This window comes from Pseudophryne corroboree, chromosome 2 (assembly GCF_028390025.1).
Source record: "Pseudophryne corroboree isolate aPseCor3 chromosome 2, aPseCor3.hap2, whole genome shotgun sequence".
Lineage (NCBI taxonomy): Eukaryota > Metazoa > Chordata > Amphibia > Anura > Myobatrachidae > Pseudophryne > Pseudophryne corroboree.
Genome location: NC_086445.1, coordinates 267,057,417 through 267,079,196, shown reverse-complemented (window position 1 = coordinate 267,079,196; position 21,780 = coordinate 267,057,417). Strand labels below are relative to the sequence as shown.

At 45.9% G+C, this 21,780-nt stretch overlaps 1 protein-coding gene across 1 annotated transcript in view; it reads left to right on the top strand.

Annotated features, from left to right (window-relative positions):
• The window catches only part of RB1 (RB transcriptional corepressor 1), a 593,146-nt gene that overhangs the window by 253,734 nt on the left and 317,632 nt on the right, over positions 1-21,780 (top strand). Inside the window, exon 11 of the mRNA XM_063952790.1 lies at positions 15,612-15,686. Coding sequence (XP_063808860.1) covers positions 15,612-15,686 — 75 coding nt within the window. The remainder of the gene's footprint in view (positions 1-15,611; positions 15,687-21,780) is intronic.

Sequence of the window (21,780 nt, the reverse complement as noted above, 5' to 3'; positions counted from 1 at the left end):
AGGTTCACTGGACTCCACAAGGCGCCCACCCTGACGCACTTAGCTTCTTCGGGTTGGTATGGCATTAGCCGCTGACACTTCTCTTGTCGTGAGAGTGTGGTGTATGTGGCTACTAACCGTTGTCGTCTCTTTTCCTGCTACTGCATTGGGCTGGTTAACTAAAAACTGAGCTCCTATGCAGGGAGGCGGGGTTATAGAGGAGGCGGCGCTGTGCATTCTGGCAGTCAAAGCTTTGGGCCTGTTGGTGCCTCAGATCAAGATCCTACTCTACACCCCATTGTCCAATCCTTGTGGAGTCCAGTGTACCTCGCAGAAAGAGTTTTAACAAAGGTAAGTTCTTACCATAAAACTCGTTATTTTATTTAATAAAGTTGAAAAAGTATTTTTAAAAAAAAAATATTTATACATTAAATTATGCACATCTGCAGAACGAATCTCCTTGTCAAGAACAGGGGGGACAGGGTGGGACGGCGCAGTTGCATGGAATCTGACCATGCCAGTTAAGTGGTTTTAAAGATTACTGGTTCAAGTCCACCTTGAAACTTATCTCTATGTCGTCTACTGTTGTACTGTAGTTTTGCTAAAGGGGGGTACCCACTGAGCGATCGCTGCTTAAAATCTAAGCAATCTGACTAGATTGCTTAGATTTTAAGCAGCGATCACTCCGTGTGTACCCCTCACAGCGATAGCGATGCGCTACCCCGCGCATCGCTATCGCCGGTGCTAGATTGAGCCTGCATGCAGGCCAATCTAGCCGGTCGCTCACTTCACCCGCTGGGTGAAATGAGCGGCCCCCCGTCTCCCCCCGCACGCTCAGCACACATCGCGCTGTGCTGAGCGTGGGGAGAGATGTGTGCTGAGCGGTTCGCTCAGCACACATCTCTCCCCATATCAGACCGTGAATACGGCCCTTTAGTTACCCTGTACTTGTCCTATATTGTCTTCAACTGTATGTCACTGTTTTCCAGTTTTGATTATGTGCATATGTACCCTGTAATTGGGCGCTGCGGAACCCATGTGGCGCCATATAAATAAAGGATAATAATAATAACTGGTTGATTTGATATTGGTTTTAAGCAAGTGCTTCTTATACGGCCCATTCCAGTTCTGTTTGTGTGAATTTTTTTTTTTAATGCTGCTGGGTACACTGGGCTCCACAAGGATAGACATTGGGTGTAGAGTAGGATCTTGATCCGAAGCACCAACAGGCTCAAAAGCTTTGACCTTCTTCCCAAGATGCATAGCGCCGCCTCCTATATCACCCCGCCTCCGTGCACAGGAGCTCAGTTTGTAGTTGGTGCTTGCAGTGCAAGCATGTAACAGGAAGAGCTGCTCACAGCAGCTCTAGAAAAAGCTTTTTCTGAGGAAAAAAGAAGACTACAAGGGCTGCAGCAGAGGCACAGATTGTGTTAGATGTCAGTAAACATTACCTGCTGCAGCTCCATCTCTCTCTCAGCGGCGCTGTACACTCCCGCGCCCTGGTTGCCGGGTACCTACAGCAGGAGGCTTTGGTTTTCTTCCAAGTCAGTCACACACGGCTGGGGCTTTCCAGGATCGCGTGGCCGCACTTCGGGAGGAGGTAAGTGGGTCCCGCACTTTATCGCGATCCGGTGCGGCCGGTGGGAGGCGGGCCGCGCGTGCTTGCGGTGGACACTGTGGCAGTACAGGCGATCCCACTAGATCACCAGGGCATGGGTGCAGGTCAGGTATTCTCTCTAAACCTTTTTACAAGTAGCCCGCAGTACCCGTTGGTTTTGCCAGCAGATGGGATAAGGCTTAGACCTGGAGCCCCTCCCCCAGCCCCAGGCGCCATTTCCAGTAATTGTTCCCGCCCTTTAGTTGCATATCTATCTCTCCCTCACTCCCTGTCAGTGTTTGGGCGCCATTTCCCCAGCTACACTGTTCCTGGGACTGCTTGGGCAAATCCTCCTTTGTAAAGCCGCCTGGTTGTCAGCGCTGTGACTTTACATGACACTTAAGTATTCTACATGTCAATTAGACAGTGTTAGTTAAGAAAGAGTGCATTTAGTCAGGGTTCTCTGGTACAAGTACCCTGTGATATGCATCCAGTTCTTACTGTGCAGTGTTATATCTATTGATTATAGAGCTATGTGTATATAAGTTAGTCCAGTGCAGTATTATTGTTGGTAATAACCTCTGCATTGTATAACTGTGACTATATGTGTGTGCTGAGTGATTTCCATTACGTGTCTCTCACTCACCTTGCTATCCCTATATTCTATAACCTGAGGGGGCTTGGTGCGTCAGGTTTTATAATATAGGATTTTCACAAGATATACTCTAATACGTATTTTTCTCTGTGATTTTAGTCACCATATCTCTCCTGTATCCCTGTTTGTGCTGACTACACTGTGCAGGGGTTTGGGCAAGAGGTATTGTGCTGCTGACAGTTGTACTGTGTTACCTCATACTGCAAGTTATATCATGTCTGCTTCTGACGGTAACGTTTCTGGGGCTGAACACACTGCTGGTGTTGCTGAAGCCACAGATCCCTATGAGGAGACTATAGCAGCTGTGTGCTCTGGTTCTGGGGGCTCCTTGCCCCCCCAGTGGGACTGTGGCAACGGGGGTGCATAATGACCCACCGTGGGCTACTTTCTCCACGCTTCTACATACGCTAGTTACTAAACTAACACCCCCTATGGGACCTCCTATGCCGGTGCAACCATATGTGGTCCCTGCAGCTAACCCGCCGTGGGCGGATAATTGGTCTGCTCAATTGAAGAAGTTGAACCAGTCCTTGACTACTAAAAAGACTGACCCTCGCTCGCCTAAGACCAAGGGGTCCTCTAAGCGAGCTCTTATCTCCTCACAATCCACTGCTGTCACTGACACCTCGTCTGATGAAGATGGCGCTTATACTGACCCCACAGATTCTGACACAGATACTGCTGATGGGGAGGGTAGTGCATATGTGGATGTTCCTGATCTTTTGGAGGCTATTAAATTAATTTTACAGATTACGGATGATCCCGAGCCATCCGCCCCTCCTAAGAAACCAGATAGGTTCAAGCGTCAGAAGGTGGTTAAACAAGTTTTACCTCACTCTGACCACCTAGTGGATGTACGTCAGGAACCCTGGGAAAACCCGGGAAAGAAGTTTGTGCCTCAAAAGAAGATACTGGCTCGCTATCCCCTCGTGCCAGAGCTGTCTAAAAATTGGGAAACGCCTCCTCCGGTAGACTCACATGTGGCTAGGATGGTGGTTTCCTCAGCTCTACCTGTCACTACCGTCACGTCTCTAAAAGAGCCTACGGATAAACGTGTGGAGGGTTGTCTGAAAGCGATTTACACCCTCACGGGTGCTGCACAAAGGCTCACTATTGCAGCAACATGGGCTGCAGAGGCTATTAAAGCATGGGCCCTGGAGTTAGAAGCTGAAATCTCTTCTGACCATGCTAGACAATGCTTGTCATATATTGTCACAGCTTCTCACTGTATTAAAGAGTCGGCTTCTGATGCCGGTATTCTAGCAGCCAAGGCCTCTACTACATCAGTCCTGGCTCGCCGGATATTGTGGCTGAGATCCTGGTCTGTGGATCTGGACTCTAGAAAACCCCTGGAGGTACTCCCTTTCAAGGGAGATATTCTGTTTGGGGAGGACTTAAATAAGATAGTGGCTGACTTGGCTACTGCCAAAACTGCCTGTCTGACAAGTACCGCTCCTTCTGTGTCGAAGGCTAAAGGTATGTCCTTTCGCCCCTTTCGTCCTTCAGGTAAAGCAAAAGGTCAGGCGTACAACAAGCAGGCCCGCACTTCCAAACCTGGTAAGCTGAAGCCCAAAAGAGCCTGGGCGGCCCGTCAGCCAGCTTCCAAGACCAATAAGCCTGCCACATGACTGGGCGGGCCTCCCCCTGGGGGATCCCAGGGTGGGGGGCCGGCTTCTAGGGTATACCCAAGAATGGTTGAAGACCACTTCAGATGCCTGGGTACGGGAAGTCGTCACTCGAGGTTACGCCATAGCCTTCAAAAACCGTCACCCTCATCGATTTTGCCAGACAGATGTTCCGTTGGACCAGACAAAGGCAAACACTCGACATTCGGTGGTACAGACCCTCCTGGATACAGGAGTCGTAGTACAGGTGCCTCTTGCTCAGAGGGGCCGGGGGTACTATTCTCCGCTGTTTCTGGTCCCAAAACAGAATGGGTCCTCCCGGCTCATTCTCAACCTCAAGGCATTGAACAGATTTGTGAAAGTTTCCAAGTTCCATATGGAAACCCTTCGCTCTATAGTTCTGGCCTTGGAACCTGGGGACTACATGGTCTCCCTGGACATACAGGATGCTTACCTGCATATTCCTATAGCAGTGTCACATCAGCAATACCTGAGGTTTGCGATTGGCAACCTCCATTACCAGTTTCGGGCGTTACCTTTTGGTTTAACTACTGCTCCGCAAGTCTTCACCAAAGTTATGGCGGTGATGACGGTGGTACTCCGTCGTCAAGGGGTCAGGATACTGCCGTATCTGGACGACTTGTTAATCCTGCCAAATTCCCCAGAACTTCTCCTACGTCATCTGGATATGACTGTCCAGTTTCTACAAGCTCATCAACTGGGAGAAATTCTCCCTGGTCCCTGCTCAGAGCATGGTGCACCTAGGAGCGCTATGGGACACTCAAAACCAGCGGTTGTTCTTGTCTCAGGAGAAAGTCCTGAATCTTCAGGACAGCATTCGTTGCTTCCTTTCTCGTCCGCAAGTGTCGATACATTCGGCGATGCAGGTGCTGGGCCTCATGGTATCAGCATTCGACATGGCGGAGTATGCTCAATTCCATTCTCGCCCCCTCCAGAGGCTGATTCTAGCCAAGTGGGACGGCCTGCCTCACCTGATCAGGTCTCACATGATTTCATTGACTCCGGAGATCCGTCTGTCGCTGCACTGGTCGCTTCAGGACCAATGATTGTGCAGGGACCGTCCCTTCTGGATATCCGACTGGGTCCTGTTGACGACAGATGCCAGTCTAAGAGTTTGGGGCGTGGTGCTGGAGCAACACTCCCTTCAGGGTCGGTGGACCAAGGAGGAATCTCTCCTCTCGATCAACATTCTGGAATTGCGGCCGGTCTTCAACTCGTTGAACCTGGCCCAGCATTTAATTCAGAACCGTCCTGTTCAAGTACAGTCGGACAACGCCACCACAGTGGCTTACATAAATCATCAAGGCGGCACTGAAGCCGTTTGGCAATGAAGGAAGTCTCACGGATTCTACATTGGGCGGAACGCCATATCGGCAATATTCATTCCGGGAGTCCTGAATTGGGAAGCAGACTTTCTCCTTCGTCAGGACGTACACGTCGGAGAGTAGGGCCTCCACCCAGAAGTGTTTCAACTCCTAGTGGAAAAGTGGGGCCTTCCAGACATAGATCTGATGGCGTCTCGACACAATCACAAGGTTCCGGTCTTCGGAGCAAGGACAAGGGATCCTTAAGCAGCATTCGTGGATGCGCTGGCGGTGCAGTGGAGGTTTCGGCTGCCGTACGTGTTCCGGTGTCACTCCTGCCCAGGGTAATTCGGAAGTTCAAGCAAGAAAGAGGAATTCTGCTTCTCATAGCTCCGGCGTGGCCCAGACGGCACTGGTTCTCAGACCTGCAGGGCCTATCGTCAGAGCGTCCAATTCTACTTCCACAACGCCCAGACCACCTCGTTCAGGGTTTTCTGAGGCGGTCATTCAAACTATGTTGCGGCCCCGGAAACCCGCTTCTGCTCGGATTTACTATAGGGTCTGGCATTCTTAATTTGTTTGGTGCGCATCTAACAATTATGACGCTTCCAAGTTTAGTATAGCCAAGTTGTTGGCCTTTCTTCAGCAGGTCCTGGACTTAGGCCTGCGTCTGGCCTCCCTCAAGGTTCAAATATCTGCCTTGTCGGTTTGGTTTTAGAGAAAGATTGCGACCTTACCTGATGTGCATACCTTTACTCAGGGTGTGTTGCGTATCCAACCTCCCTATGTCCCGCCTGTGGCTCCTTGGGACTTGTCGGTGGTTTTGGAGGCGTTACAAGAGTCTCCGTTTGAACCTCTTGGTTCAGCTGATCTTAAGTGGCTTTCCCTTAAGGTGGTGTTTCTGCTGACTATTGCTTCAGCTAGAAGAGTGTCGGATTTGGGTGCCTTGTCTTGTAGTTCCCCATATCTGATATTTCACTGTGACCGGGCGGTTCTTAGGACTCGTCCCGTTTATTTGCCTAAGGTGGTTTCTTCGTTCCACCTTAATTAGGAGATTGTGGTACCGTCCTTTGTCTCTCCTGATCTGTCTCCCAAAGAGCGGTCTTTGGATTTGGTACGGGCTCTCTGTATCTATGTGAAGAGTACTGCTTCTGTTAGGAAATCTGATTCTCTCTTTATTCTGTTTGGGTTTCACAAACGGGGCTGGCCTGCTCACAAGCAGACTTTGGCCAGATGGATTAGAATGGTGATTGCACATGCTTATGTGAAGGCTGGTCTGTCAGCTACTGATCACATTACGGCCCATTCTCCTCGGTCCGTTGGACCTTCTTGGGCGGCCCACCGTGGTGCGACCCTTGAACAGGTGTGCATGGCGGCTACGTGGTCCTCAGTGAACACGTTCATAAGGTTCTATGCCTTCGATACTGCCGCTTCCCAGGTTGCTTCCTTTGGACGCCGGGTTCTTGTGCCCGCTACAGTGCGTCCCCTCCCTTAAGGAACTGCTTTAGGACATTCCCAATGTCTATCCTTGTGGAGCCCAGTGTACCCCGCAGCAGAAAACGAGTTTTATGGTAAGAACTTACCTTTGTTAAAACTCTTTCTGCGAGGTACACTGGGCTCCACAAGGCGCCCACCCTGATGCACTGAGCTTCTTTGGGTTGGTATGGCATTAGCCGCTGACACTTCTCCTGTCGGGAGATTGTGGTGTTTGTGGCAACTTGCAGTTGTCGTCTCTCTTACTTGCTACTGCATTGGGCTGGTTAACAAAACTGAGCTCCTGTGCACGGAGGCGGGGTGATATAGGAGGCGGCATTATGCATCTTGGGAAGAAGGTCAAAGCTTTTGAGCCTGTTGGTGCTTCGGATCAAGATCCTACTCTACACCCCAATGTCTATCCTTGTGGAGCCCAGTGTACCTCGCAGAAAGAGTTTTAACAAAGTTAAGTTCTTACCATAAAACTCGTTTTTTTTTTTTTTTTTTTCAAAATATATTTATTGAATTTTCCATCAAATCGTACAAGGGTTGAACATATCGAACATAATACAAGATCACGTTGTGCATCACATCTAATTTCAATACAACAGATAATAAATCAAAAAGCGTAAGTACCAAAGGGTTCAACTTAAGTGTTCCCTGAATTGCAACAGTGAAAAATTCACCTGTGTTCAGCAGGTCCCAACTATGTAACAGCGACACATTCTAAACACCTCAGTGCGATTCAATGTTAACTAAATAAAGTATAGCAAGAAAGAAAAGAGACAATTACAAAGGGAAAGTAAACCGGGGAAGAGTAGTACCTCAAGTAAGGTGGAGGGGGTGTGGGGGGGGGGGAGGGGGAGTTTTGTTATTTAATATCAAACATATTTCTACGCGTTCCTCCAAAACATACCTCAGCTACAATTTTTATACCACTGTGGGACATAACGTCTCACCAATATATTTCTCGTCTAGCAGTATCAATAAAGTGTCATGTAAACTTAATTTCTAATTCCAGAAACATGAACCTGAGCACAGGTCAGTTCGAGATAGGAGCTGTTCCCGATATCTTCCTGTAATGATACCAATCAGTTTGTTCAAATATCTTAAAAATTGCACATTTAACATCCTCCGATAGAGATTCAATGTAAGGTCCCCATTTACGATAAAACCTCTCCACCCCCGTTTCCATGTCTGGTTGAGTGGCATATCTATCAAAATATAAAGTTTTAAGAAGCATCTTGTGCACCGTTTCCAACCTTGGTCTAGTTTTGGAAATCCATAGCTTCATTATTACTTTCTTCGCCATCGTCACCAACACTATTAAAAACTGACGTAAATTTAAGTCAGAAGGGCTAAGATCCCAATTTTGAAAATTTGCAAACAGAAGAGCCAGAGGATCTAATGATACTCTGCATGCGAATGTCTGTGAAATATAGTTTACTACTTTGTTCCAAAATTTTTTAATGACTCCGCATGACCATAGGTTGTGCAGCAATGTGGCTGAAGTAGCACCACACTTCAAGCATTTGCCCGTTTCCTCGGGCACATAATGCTTCCTCTGTGCCTGAGATATATAAGCTCTGTGTATAACTTTCAAATGTACCTCCTGTAAAGATACAGAGTGGAGAGACTTCATCACATATTCACAATTCTGAAACATGTCGGTACCTGTTAGGTCCAGACCCAGCTCATTACCCCAAGAGGTACATACCCTACGCCAGACAGCTGACCTAGTTGTCGATAAGAGATCTGCATATAAGAATCTTGTTCTATAAGTAACGGTTTTAACTAAGTTCAATAGAGTTACCAACAGGTCTGAGGACACGGGAGGTAGGTTTGTCCCATATAAGGACATAACATAGTGTCTAATTTGAAGGTATGGATATAGGTATAAGTCTGACAAATCGTATTTCTCTTTAAAGGCTGGATAGGTTAGTAATTTCCCCCCTGGATCAAACACATCGGATGTAATACGGAGACCTTTATTCTTCAGTCGGGTAAAGGCTGAGAAGTTTAAGCCCGGAGAAAACTGCAAATACCCCAAAGAGGTATTATAGGCGAAAGTGTAGGGTTCCTATCCATAATCTTATTAATCGCCCACCATGAATTATAGGTATCTCTAAAAAATATATTATTAAATATATGTTGTGGTATAGACTTCCGTGGGGTATGTAATAGTGCCCCCGGGGAGTAAGGAGAACAAAATAAACAGTCCAGTGCATATATCGAGAAGTGATCTCTTTCTAATAACCAATCTGCCACATATCTGAAGAATACAGAATGTGAAAATTTAATCAAATCCGGTAATCCTAATCCCCCATCTGATCTAGAAAGATGGAGTTTGGACCTAGCAATTCTCGACCGCTTCGATTTCCATATAAAAACCGAAAATTCTTTATATAACATTTTCACATCCGAATCGTAGATCCGTATAGGTAACATCTGCATAGTATACATGATTTTTGGAAAGATAACGGTCTTAAGAACCGCTATACGGCCCATTAATGAGAGCGGCAATGATTGCCATGAGTCTAGTAATTTAAGAATTGAAGCTATCAGAGGTTTGAAGTTTAAAGAGTAAAGTTTAGAGATCTTTTTCGGTATATGCACCCCTAAGTATTTGAATTGTTGTGTGACCACCTTAATATCCCCTATCACTTCTGGTGACAAAACAGAGGATCCCAAATTCATTAATTCTGATTTGTTCGTGTTAATTTTGTACCCAGAAATGAGCCCAAATTGTGCAATGATATCTAATATAACTGGGAGTGAATGAGAGGGGTTAGACATAAATATAACCATATCATCAGCAAATAATGCTAAACGAAGGTCTATAGGCCCCATCATTATACCGTTGTAGAGAGGAGACTGCCTCAATGCAATTGCCAGCGGTTCCAGCGCCACTGCAAATAGCAGCGGAGAAAGCGGACATCCTTGTCTCGTTCCCTTTTGGATTAAAAATGAAGGGGAGAGATACCCATTGCACAACACACGGGTGTCAGGATTAGTATATAATAATCGTAAAACCTGTGTAAAACGATCTGGGAAACCAAAACGTGTCAAAGAGGTAAATAGATGATCCCAATAAACATTATCGAAAGCTTTCTCGGCATCTAATGCCAAGATCGCTTCATTCGACCGACGGTCAGTAGAGTTGGATTGCACAATCACTGCTAAAACTCGTCTGATGTTAAGAACTGAGCTTCTACCAATAATAAATCCTGATTGGTCTATATGTATTATATGTGGTAGGACTTGTTTCAACCTGTCGGCCAGAATTTTAGTAAATATTTTATAGTCTGAGTTAAGTAATGAAATCGGGCGGTACGAACCAGGATCTGAAAGATCTCTGCCTTGTTTGGGGATAACCGTGATTGTGGCCGAGTTAAAGTAAAGAGGAAGAGGTTCCAATTGCATAATCTTATTAAAACAATTAGTAAGTAGAGGAACTAATTTAGAAGCCAGAATTTTAAAAAATTCAGGCGAGTAGCCATCAGGGCCTGGGGTTTTGTTATTTTTTAAATTTTTAATCACCTTGGAGACCTCCTCCTCTGAGATTGGCTTAGTCAAAAGTGTCATAAAGGTCTCTGGAACCTGGGGAACCGGCAAATCTGTCCAAAATAAATGTACATCTGCGTCAGTAGGGGAAGGGGGTTTAGAGTATAATGTGGTATAGTAAGATGACATGACAGAAGATATTTGTTCATTAGAAGTCGTTAAAGATGAATCCATTTGTCTCAAGGGTCTAACTATCATAGGGGTTTTTTGGCCTTTTAAAATATAGGATAGCAATCTGCCACTTTTGTTACCAAATTTGTAGAAGCGCTGATCCTTTTTAAAAGATATCAGCGAGTCCATTTTGACCAAGGAGCCATCAAAATGATTCTTTGCTTCCATGTAGAGCATTTTATTAGTGTGCGTAGGGTTGCTCTGGTATTTTCCGAACGCTTCAGTTAGAGTGGATTGTACAATAACATGGTCTTTCCTAAGTGATTCACGGAGGGAAGTCACATAGGAAATTATTTCCCCTCTTATGACCGCTTTAGCTGTCTGCCAGAAAAGAAGCGGATTGCGCTCAAAAATTTCCTCATTATCAAAGTGAAATGTTTCCCACAATGTTTCCAGCTTCCGTCTAAAACTAAGTGAGTTAGAAATTGCTATCGGGAATCTCCACGTTCTACAAGGGTTAGGTTCAGCATGAGCTCTAAAGGAACATCTAACCATGGCGTGGTCTGATAAACATATGGGTTCCATAGAGGCCTCTCTAATTCTATCTAACATTGAATGAGAGCCAAAAATGTAGTCAATTCTAGACATTAGGCCAGTAGCGGCCGAAAGGCAGGAATATGCTTTGTCCGTTGGAAAATGTAATCTCCAGAGATCAAGTAATTTAAGACGTCTTGCGAAATAAGAAATCCCCAATTTTGGAAGTCTAAGAAGGGATCTCCGAGGAGTCTGTCTGTCTAAACTGGGAATTGTTATCAAATTAAAATCTCCCCCTACTAACATCATTGTGTTACCGTATTGAAGTAGTTTAGCAATCAAAACCTGGAAAAAAGATTTAACATATACATTTGGGGCATAAATTGAACACAAAATCATATTCGTGTTTGCTAAAGTAATTTCAGAAATAAGGTAACGCCCCTCAGGGTCCGCATCAGAACCAACCATTTCTATGGGAATATGTGTTTTAACCAGAATTGCAACTCCCCGAGCTTTAGAATTGTATGATGCTGCAGAGAGAACTTTCCATTGTAACATATTGAGTTTATCAATTTCCATTTTAGTTAGGTGTGTTTCCTGCAATAGTAAAATATCTATTTTTAATCGGTTAGCATAAATCAGAACTTTCCTTCTCTTGGAGGGGGAATTTATCCCTCCAATATTCCAGAACGCTATATTCAATAAAACCATCCTAAATTCTTGTCAGTATAGCGTTGGACATCCTTTTTTTTTTTTTAACATATGTCGAGGAAAAGAACACGTATCTCAAGGTCTTTTGTATCATGAACTCGTAAAGGGGTAGGGAAAAAACATGAGGAAAGGTATAGAAGGGGAAGAAAAGAAAGAAAAACAACAGAGAAGGCCTAACAAAGGCCAAAGATTCACCTTCAGGTGGGACAAATCCCATATTCGGACTTCCGGGATTGTGTACCATCAAATTATCATACCAACTATTCATTGTAAACCTAGCAAGTAGACTCCGCACCAACGACACCCTTTTCTTTAGTCCAATTTGTCACGTAGTGACCAGACTGTAGAACAAGATACTAAAAATAATAATATTAATAACAATGATTATAACAGAATTACCGTTATGCAGGTAATTAAGTATAAAGTCAACCTCAGCCTTAGTGGAAAAATGAGTGTAAGGCACTTGTGGCGCACCGGCGGGAAAAGGGGAGGGGGAGAGGGGGGGGAGGAGGGAAGAGGAAGGGATGGAGAGGAGATGGGAGGGGGGGGGGAAGGAAAGGGAGCAGAGGAGGGACGGAGGTAGTAGAAGGGGTAGGGGTAAAAGGGATGAGCGAGGAGAGGGTGAAGGTGGTAAGGAGAGAGAAAGTTGACGGCAATATATAAACAACAAAAAAAATATACAAGGTTGTCCCCCTATATTACGGGAGAAATAAAATCAACTTATACCCTTTCAGTGGGCAGCACCCTAGGGTCGTCTCTCCATCTTCGGCATTAAGCAGCTCATTAACATCATTTAAAACTTAAGGTTAGTATCCTGCTTAGTTTCTAATCACAAGTATCCATCCCCTCCACACTCGAACAAGTTCCCAAACAACAACTTGATATAGTATGTTAAAGTAAAACGTGTCAGGGAAAACAGCCATGTCCAACTCCCCAGTCTGTTATCAGGTCCAGCATCAGCCTTTAAAAGTACACAAGTTTATGTGATATGGCTTAAGCGCGACTGTCTGAGAGTCCAAACGTAGATACTTGAGATATGAAAATAGGAGGGTAGGTTTCCATCACCCACAGATCAGTAACTGTATATCCTTTTCTGATTGAAATTACAATAGTCTCCAGAGAATAGAGCTGTGGAAAATATTCATCCTGAGCCACTGCGGTCGTCTTTGGATGTGCCTGTGGCTCTGGTCTCCTCTGCACAGTACTTCTGAGCATCTTCAGGACTCAAAAAGTCAATATATGATGAACCGTCAAATATACGGAGTCGTGCAGGATATAGTAAAGCGAATTTCTTGCTTTGGGAAATTAGCTGTGTACAAATGGGTGAAAAGGCTTTTCTGGCCTTAGTTAACTCGGCGGAGTAATCTTGGAATAAATAGATCATGTTTCCTTCCCATTTCAAATTTCTGCATTTGCGAGATGCTCTCCAGATGGTCTCTTTATGCAAAAAATTCAGAACCCGAAAAAGCACCACACGGGGACGGGCGCCAGGTTGTGTGCGCTTTGGTCCCACCCGGTGAGCTCGTTCAATAATCATGTCTGCACATTCTTCTGCTACGTTTAATAAATCCGGTAGAGTGGATTTCGCAAACTGTATCAGGTCAGGACCTTGTACTGTTTCTGGGAGACCTACAACCCGTAGGTTCTGCCTCCTCGACCTATTTTCTAAATCGTCTAATTTATTCATAACCTGTCTCTGCCAACGATCCCGTTTAGCTTGTGTTTCTTGTAAGGTAGCTACATCAGCAAAGAGTGAGCCCACTCTGTGTTCTGTCTCCATAACTTTCTTAGTAAGACTAGACAGTTGTTTTGTTATATGATCTGTTTGTTCCTTGAGAAGTGGGCCTAGTGCCTCCCTGATCGCTCCCACCATGTCTCTATATGTGACCGGAGAGTCTGGAGAGGGCACCACTCGATCAAGTGGGGTCTGCACTTCAGTACCTTGCTCTTGTAGGTCTCGGGTGGGTGAGGAAGGAGCCGAGCTGGCTTCATCTCCGGAGTCCGGCGCGTCCGGCGCCATTTTGTTTCCCCCGTTCCGTCCACGCGTCTGCTGGCGTCGCTTCTGTCTCGGCATGAGGGGGAAGAAATACCTCTCCATACGCCGCCCGAGGACCAGTGGAGAGATCGGGTGAGGGTTCAGACCAAAGTAGGAGGCTGTCAAGCAGCCGTGATATGCTGATTAGGGTGCCGGGTATCGGAGCCACTCCAAGGCGCGTCCTCACATGTCGGAGGCAGAACCGGAAGTCCAAAACTCGTTTTTATGTGTTCAGAAGTAATGTCTGTCTACGATTAGGCTGGGTAAGAAAAAGGATTTCATGAAATTACTGTTATTCCTTAGTATGAAGTCAGTGGCAACATCTGTTTTGTTATGTTTACCTTCATGTTACCTTATAGTTAAGATTTGCAGTTTTTCCATCTTCCTTCTTTTTGCTATATATAAACTGATCGTCGTAATGGTGGTATGAGGTTTGCATTAAGCTTGCGGCAGAGGGAAAGGTGTACTGTTCTTACAGTGCCCTGCCTCTCTTGGGGGCAGTGTTTTACCTGAATTGACTTAAAGAAAAAAATATAATGGTAAGTTTAGTAAATTACTATTTTTCCAATACAACAATGCAGCGTACCGCAAGGAAAGTTAATTTATGCTATTAAAAACTATCTATCTATCTATCTATCTATCTATCTTTATAGGGGGGGAATTCAATTAGCAGCAAATGTCGTGGCAAAATTACAGCAAATCCCAGTAAAGTCGCCTGCTCAATTGTCCGCGAAAACGTGTTTTTGCTGTAATTTTACAGCAAATTTTAATTCACCAACTCTGAGTATGTGACTTGCAGAGAATCCCTATTTTAAGTAAAAAATGTCAGGATTTGGTTCTGAACCCCTGGGACACAATAATTTTGAATTAACCAATAATGAATGATATGTCATTTTTGGGGTGAAAAAGTGCAAAATTATGGAAATTGGGGTACAAGGTATAAGTCCGGTATATTGGGGTGCTGTATGAGTGTGACAAGTGTTTTTAGACTTGCAGATGGGAGTAATCGGTCTGTTTCCACTCTTTAAAAAAAAAAAAAAGTCCCCTAAAATGACCCAGATGTTTACTTATACCCATTTTTATGCACCACAAGTTTAATTTTAGCACTAATTTTGCTGAAAAAAATAGCTTTCTATCATTTTATTTATTTTTACATAAAAAAAAAAAAAGCGAATAACAGCCATTTGACCCAATTTAAGTACCGAAAATATGTTTGTTATAACCAATAATAAACTTTCGTACTGTTATCCGATGTTAGTCTAGCTTTTTTGGGAGGTACGGATAAACTTGCCCATTTTTCACTTTCGCCCCAATTTTCACAGAAATCAGTTCTCCGCTATTTTGCGTTTCAATAGAGCGTATCATGGGAGCGCGCATACCCAGGAAAAGTCAGTTTTCTTCGTAAAAACAGATGCGATAATGACAAAAAAACAGCAATCTCTATAAATTGACATGATTCATCGCTAATTGAATCACACACACACACACACACACACACACACACACACACACACTTGACTCAGATGGGGCAGTGACTGATATGAATGACACATATATTCTTTGTACAATGTTGCCTAATTGGTACTGCTACAGAAATAATTGATAATAACCATGATGGAAGAATATTGGTCTGAGAGGAGGTCAGTACGGAATATATCAGTCATTTATTAAGTAGATTTGATTTATCAGGTTATAATAAATGAAGATGCAAAACATTCCTCCTGACTGATGCACAGTTATGTAACGTGAGACTTATTAGAACTGCAGTGACTATAGAGATGGTTTGTCTTATGCTAAGTTGCATTTTCCTCAAGAAATGTATTCATTATCATTACAAACGATGCTTCTGCTACGGAATTCATACTGAATGTGATGCAGAGCAAATTAATGTGGCGTTGCATGGATAGAACAGAATGGACTCTGACATTAGTATAGTTGTCATTGCTATAGCCATGTACAAAGAAGTATATAGTAAATGTGTGTTCACCATGTGTTTTTCCAGGTTGGAACAGGAGAGAACACCACGGAAAAATAATTTGGATGAAGCTCCCCTGATACCTCCACAGACACCGGTCAGGTGAGCAGATCTTATAGTCTCTCATATTTCTACCATTTAACAGGGCTTATACTACAGTATATTCCAAGTGTTTTATACTTGGCATAATAATGTTGGTTATAAATGCTAAATTCTATGGTACATGGAATGAATTTTCCGTAAAGCTTTTCATTTTCTTGGTAATCAATTTTTTGTTGTGTTAAGTTTACTTAAAATCTACCTTTTTTTAAAAAAAGATATGTTTTTGTTAAATTTTCTCTGACGTCCTAGTGGATGCTGGGACTCCGTCAGGACCATGGGGATTAGCGGCTCCGCAGGAGACAGGGCACAAAAATAAAAGCTTTAGGACTAGGTGGTGTGCACTGGCTCCTCCCCCTATGACCCTCCTCCAAGCCTCAGTTAGGTTTTTGTGCCCGTCCGAGCAGGGTGCAATCTAGGTGGCTCTCCTAAAGAGCTGCTTAGAAAAAGTTATTAGGTTTTTTATTTTCAGTGAGTCCTGCTGGCAACAGGCTCACTGCAACGAGGGACTTAGGGGAGAAGAAGTGAACTCACCTGCGTGCAGGATGGATTGGCTTCTTAGGCTACTGGACACCATTAGCTCCAGAGGGATCGAACACAGGCCTAGCCATGGAGTCCGGTCCCGGAGCTGCGCCGCCGACCCCCTTGCAGATGCCGAAAAGTGAAGAGGTCCAGAAACCGGCAGCAGAAGACTTTTCAGTCTTCATGAGGTAGCGCACAGCACTGCAGCTGTGCGCCATTGTTGTCAGCACACTTCACACCAGCGGTCACTGAGGGTGCAGGGCGCTGGGGGGGGGCGCCCTGGGCAGCAATGATAATACCTTGTTCTGGCTAAAAATACATCACATATAGCCCCTGAGGCTATATGGATGTATTTAACCCCTGCCAGGTCTCACAAACACCGGGAGAAGAGCCCGCCGAAATAGGGGGCGGGGCCTATCTCCTCAGCACACAGCGCCATTTTCCTGCACAGCTCCGCTGCGAGGAAGGCTCCCAGGACTCTCCCCTGCACTGCACTACAGAAACAGGGTAAAAAAACAGAGAGGGGGGGCACTTTTTTGGCGATATTGATATATTAAGCTGCTATAAAGGAAACACTTCTGTAGGGTTGTTCCTATATATTTATAGCGCTTGGGTGTGTGCTGGCAAACTCTCCCTCTGTCTCCCCAAAGGGCTAGTGGGGTCCTGTCTTCGATAAGAGCATTCCCTGTGTGTCTGCTGTGTGTCGGTACGTGTGTGTCGACATGTATGAGGACGATGTTGGTGTGGAGGCGGAGCAATTGCCGGTAATGGTGATGTCACCCCCTAGGGAGTCGACACCGGAATGGATGGCTTTGTTTATGGAATTACGTGATAATGTCAGCACGTTACAAAAATCAGTTGACGACATGAGACGGCCGGCAAACCAGTTAGTACCTGTCCAGGCGTCTCAGACACCGTCAGGGGCTGTAAAACGCCCTTTACCTCAGTCGGTCGACACAGACCCAGACACGGACACCGAATCTAGTGTCGACGGTGAAGAAACAAACGTATTTTCCAGTAGGGCCACACGTTATATGATCACGGCAATGAAGGAGGCTTTGCATATCTCTGATACTGCAAGTACCACAAAAAGGGGTATTATGTGGGGTCTGAAAAAACTAGCTGTAGTTTTTCCTGAATCAGAGGAATTGAATGAAGTGTGTGATGAAGCGTGGGTTAACCCCGATAGAAAACTGCTAATTTCAAAGAAGTTATTGGCATTATATCCTTTCCCGCCAGAGGTTAGGGCGCGCTGGGAAACACCCCCTAGGGTGGATAAGGCACTCACACGCTTATCAAAACAAGTGGCGTTACCGTCTCCTGAAACGGCCGCTCAAGGATCCAGCTGATAGGAGGCTGGAAACTACCCTGAAAAGTATATACACTCATACTGGTGTTATACTGCGACCAGCCATCGCCTCTGCATGGATGTGCAGTGCTGGGGTGGTTTGGTCGGATTCCCTGACTGAAAATATTGATACCCTGGATAGGGACAGTATTTTATTGACTATAGAGCAATTAAAGGATGCTTTTCTTTATATGCGAGATGCTCAGAGGGATATTTGCACTCTGGCATCGAGAGTAAGTGCGATGTCCATATCTGCCAGAAGAAGTTTATGGACGCGACAGTGGTCAGGTGATGCGGATTCCAAACGGCATATGGAAGTATTGCCGTATAAAGGGGAGGAATTATTTGGGGTCGGTCTATCGGATTTGGTGGCCACGGCAACAGCCGGGAAATCCACCTTTTTACCTCAGGTCCCCTCCCAACAGAAAAAGACACCGTCTTTTCAGCCGCAGTCCTTTCGTTCCTATAAGAACAAGCGGGCAAAAGGACAGTCATATCTGCCCCGAGGCAAAGGAAAGGGTAAGAGAGTGCACCAAGCAGCTCCCTCCCAGGAGCAGAAGCCCTCCCCGGCTTCTGCAAAGCCCTCAGCATGACGTTGGGGCTTTACAAGCGGACTCAGGGGCGGTGGGGGGTCGACTCAAGAATTTCAGCGCACAGTGGGCTCACTCACAGGTGGACCCCTGGATCCTGCAGGTAGTATCTCAGGGTTACAGGTTGGAATTCGAGAAGTCTCCCCCTCGCCGGTTCCTAAAGTCTGCTCTGCCAACGTCTCCCTCAGACAGGGCGACGGTATTGGAAGCCATTCACAAGCTGTATTCTCAGCAGGTGATTGTCAAGGTACCCCTCCTACAACAGGGAAAGGGGTATTATTCCACACTATTTGTGGTACCGAAGCCGGACGGCTCGGTAAGACCTATTCTAAATCTGAAATCTTTGAACCTGTACATACAAAAATTCAAGTTCAAGATGGAGTCACTCAGAGCAGTGATAGCGAATCTAGAAGAAGGGGACTTTATGGTGTCCCTGGACATCAAGGATGCTTACCTGCATGTCCCAATTTGCCCTTCACATCAAGGGTACCTCAGGTTCGTGGTGCAAAACTGTCATTATCAGTTTCAGACGCTGCCGTTTGGATTGTCCACGGCACCTCGGGTCTTTACCAAGGTAATGGCCGAAATGATGTTTCTTCTGCGAAGAAAAGGCGTATTAATTATCCCTTACTTGGACGATCTCCTGATAAGGGCAAGGTCCAGAGAACAGCTGGGGGACGTAGTAGCACTAACCAAAGTAGTGCTGCAACAGCACGGGTGGATTCTGAATTTTCCAAAATCTCAATTGACCCCGACGACACGTCTGCTGTTCCTAGGAATGATTCTGGACACGGTTCAGAAAAAGGTGTTTCTTCCGGAGGAGAAAGCCAGGGAGTTATCCGAACTTGTCAGGAACCTCCTAAAACCAGGAAAAGTGTCTGTGCATCAATGCACAAGAGTCCTGGGAAAAATGGTGGCTTCTTACGAAGCGATTCCATTCGGCAGATTCCACGCACGAACTTTTCAGTGGGATCTGCTGGACAAATGGTCCGGATCGCATCTGCAGATGCATCAGCGGATAACTTTGTCTCCACGGACAAGGGTGTCTCTTCTGTGGTGGTTGCAGAGTGCTCATCTGTTAGAGGGCCGCAGATTCGGCATACAGGACTGGGTCCTGGTGACCACGGATGCCAGTCTGAGAGGCTGGGGAGCGGTCACACAGGGAAGAAACTTCCAGGGAGTGTGGTCAAGCCTGGAGATGTCTCTTCACATAAATATACTGGAGCTAAGAGCGATTTACAATGCTCTAAGCCTGGCAAAACCCCTGCTTCAGGGTCAGCCGGTGTTGATCCAGTCGGACAACATCACGGCAGTCGCCCACGTAAACAGACAGGGCGGCACAAGAAGCAGGAGGGCAATGGCAGAAGCTGCAAGGATTCTTCGCTGGGCGGAAGATCATGTGATAGCACTGTCAGCAGTGTTCATTCCGGGAGTGGACAACTGGGAAGCGGACTTCCTCAGCAGACACGATCTACACCCGGGAGAGTGGGGACTTCATCCAGAAGTCTTCCACATGATTGTGAACCGTTGGGAAAAACCAAAGGTGGATATGATGGCGTCCCGCCTCAACAAAAAACTGGACAGGTATTGCGCCAGGTCAAGAGACCCTCAGGCAATAGCTGTGGACGCTCTGGTAACACCGTGGGTGTTCCAGTCAGTGTATGTGTTTCCTCCTCTGCCTCTCATACCAAAAGTACTGAGAATTATACGGCAAAGGGGAGTAAGAACGATACTCGTGGCTCCGGATTGGCCAAGAAGAACTTGGTACCCGGAACTTCAGGAGATGCTCACGGAAGATCCGTGGCCTCTACCTCTAAGACGGGACCTGCTTCAGCAGGGACCGTGTCTATTCCAAGACTTACCGCGGCTGCGTTTGACGGCATGGCGGTTGAACGCCGAATTCTAAGGGAAAAAGGCATTCCGGAAGAGGTCATCCCTACCCTGGTAAAAGCCAGGAAGGAGGTGACTGCACAACATTATCACCGCATTTGGAGAAAATATGTTGCGTGGTGTGAGGCCAGGAAGGCCCCGACGGAGGAATTTCAACTGGGTCGATTCCTACATTTCCTGCAAACAGGATTGTCTATGGGCCTCAAATTAGGGTCCATTAAGGTTCAAATTTCGGCCCTGTCGATTTTCTTCCAGAAAGAATTGGCTTCAGTTCCTGAAGTCCAGACTTTTGCTCAAATCGGTGGATTTGAAATATCTTACATGGAAAGTAACCATGCTACTGGCCCTGGCTTCAGCCAGGAGAGTGTCAGAATTGGCGGCTTTATCGTATAAAAGCTCATATCTGATTTTCCATTCGGACAGGGCAGAACTGCGGACGCGTCCTCCGTTTCTGCCTAAGGTGGTTTCAGCGTTTCACCTGAACCAGCCTATTGTGGTGCCTGCGGCTACTAGCGATTTGGAGGATTCCAAGTTGCTGGACGTTGTCAGGGCATTGAAAATATATATTTCAAGGACGGCTGGAGTCAGAAAATCTGACTCGCTGTTTATACTGTATGCACCCAACAAGCTGGGTGCTCCTGCTTCTAAGCAGACGATTGCTCGTTGGATTTGTAGCACAATTCAACTTGCACATTCTGTGGCAGGCCTGCCACAGCCTAAATCTGTCAAGGCCCATTCCACAAGGAAGGTGGGCTCATCCTGGGCGGCTGCCCGAGGGGTCTCGGCATTACAACTCTGCCGAGCAGCTACGTGGTCGGGGGAGAACACGTTTGTAAAATTCTACAAATTTGATACCCTGGCTGAGGAGGACCTGGAGTTCTCTCATTCGGTGCTGCAGAGTCATCCGCACTCTCCCGCCCGTTTGGGAGCTTTGGTATAATCCCCATGGTCCTGACGGAGTCCCCAGCATCCACTAGGACGTCAGAGAAAATAAGATTTTACTTACCGATAAATCTATTTCTCGTAGTCCGTAGTGGATGCTGGGCGCCCATCCCAAGTGCGGATTGTCTGCAATACTTGTACATAGTTATTGTTAACTAAATCGGGTTATTGTTGTGAGCCATCTATCCAGAGGCTCCTCTGTTATCATGCTGTTAACTGGGTTCAGATCACAGGTTGTACAGTGTGATTGGTGTGGCTGGTATGAGTCTTACCCGGGATTCAAAATCCTTCCTTATTGTGTACGCTCGTCCGGGCACAGTATCCTAACTGAGGCTTGGAGGAGGGTCATAGGGGGAGGAGCCAGTGCACACCACCTAGTCCTAAAGCTTTTATTTTTGTGCCCTGTCTCCTGCGGAGCCGCTAATCCCCATGGTCCTGACGGAGTCCCAGCATCCACTACGGACTACGAGAAATAGATTTATCGGTAAGTAAAATCTTATTATCCTGAGCATACAGATGTGTGCACTAACATCTATTCTCCCTGTACGTTAAACAGCCCTTCTAGTCACCATGGCATGACTCTGTAGCGCCGAGCATCTTTATATGCAACTTTTTCTATTAAAATGCCTTTTATTAGCAGATTGATGCTAAAAGGACGCACAAGCAGCGTATGCTCTTTAAAATGATATGCAGCATGCCTACAATATGCGTGCGACTGCTGCTGTATCTGCATTCTAAATGGTACATTACAGGGTTTTCTAAAAAAACACTGTAACATACCATTTTGTATGCGGATACAGGCGCA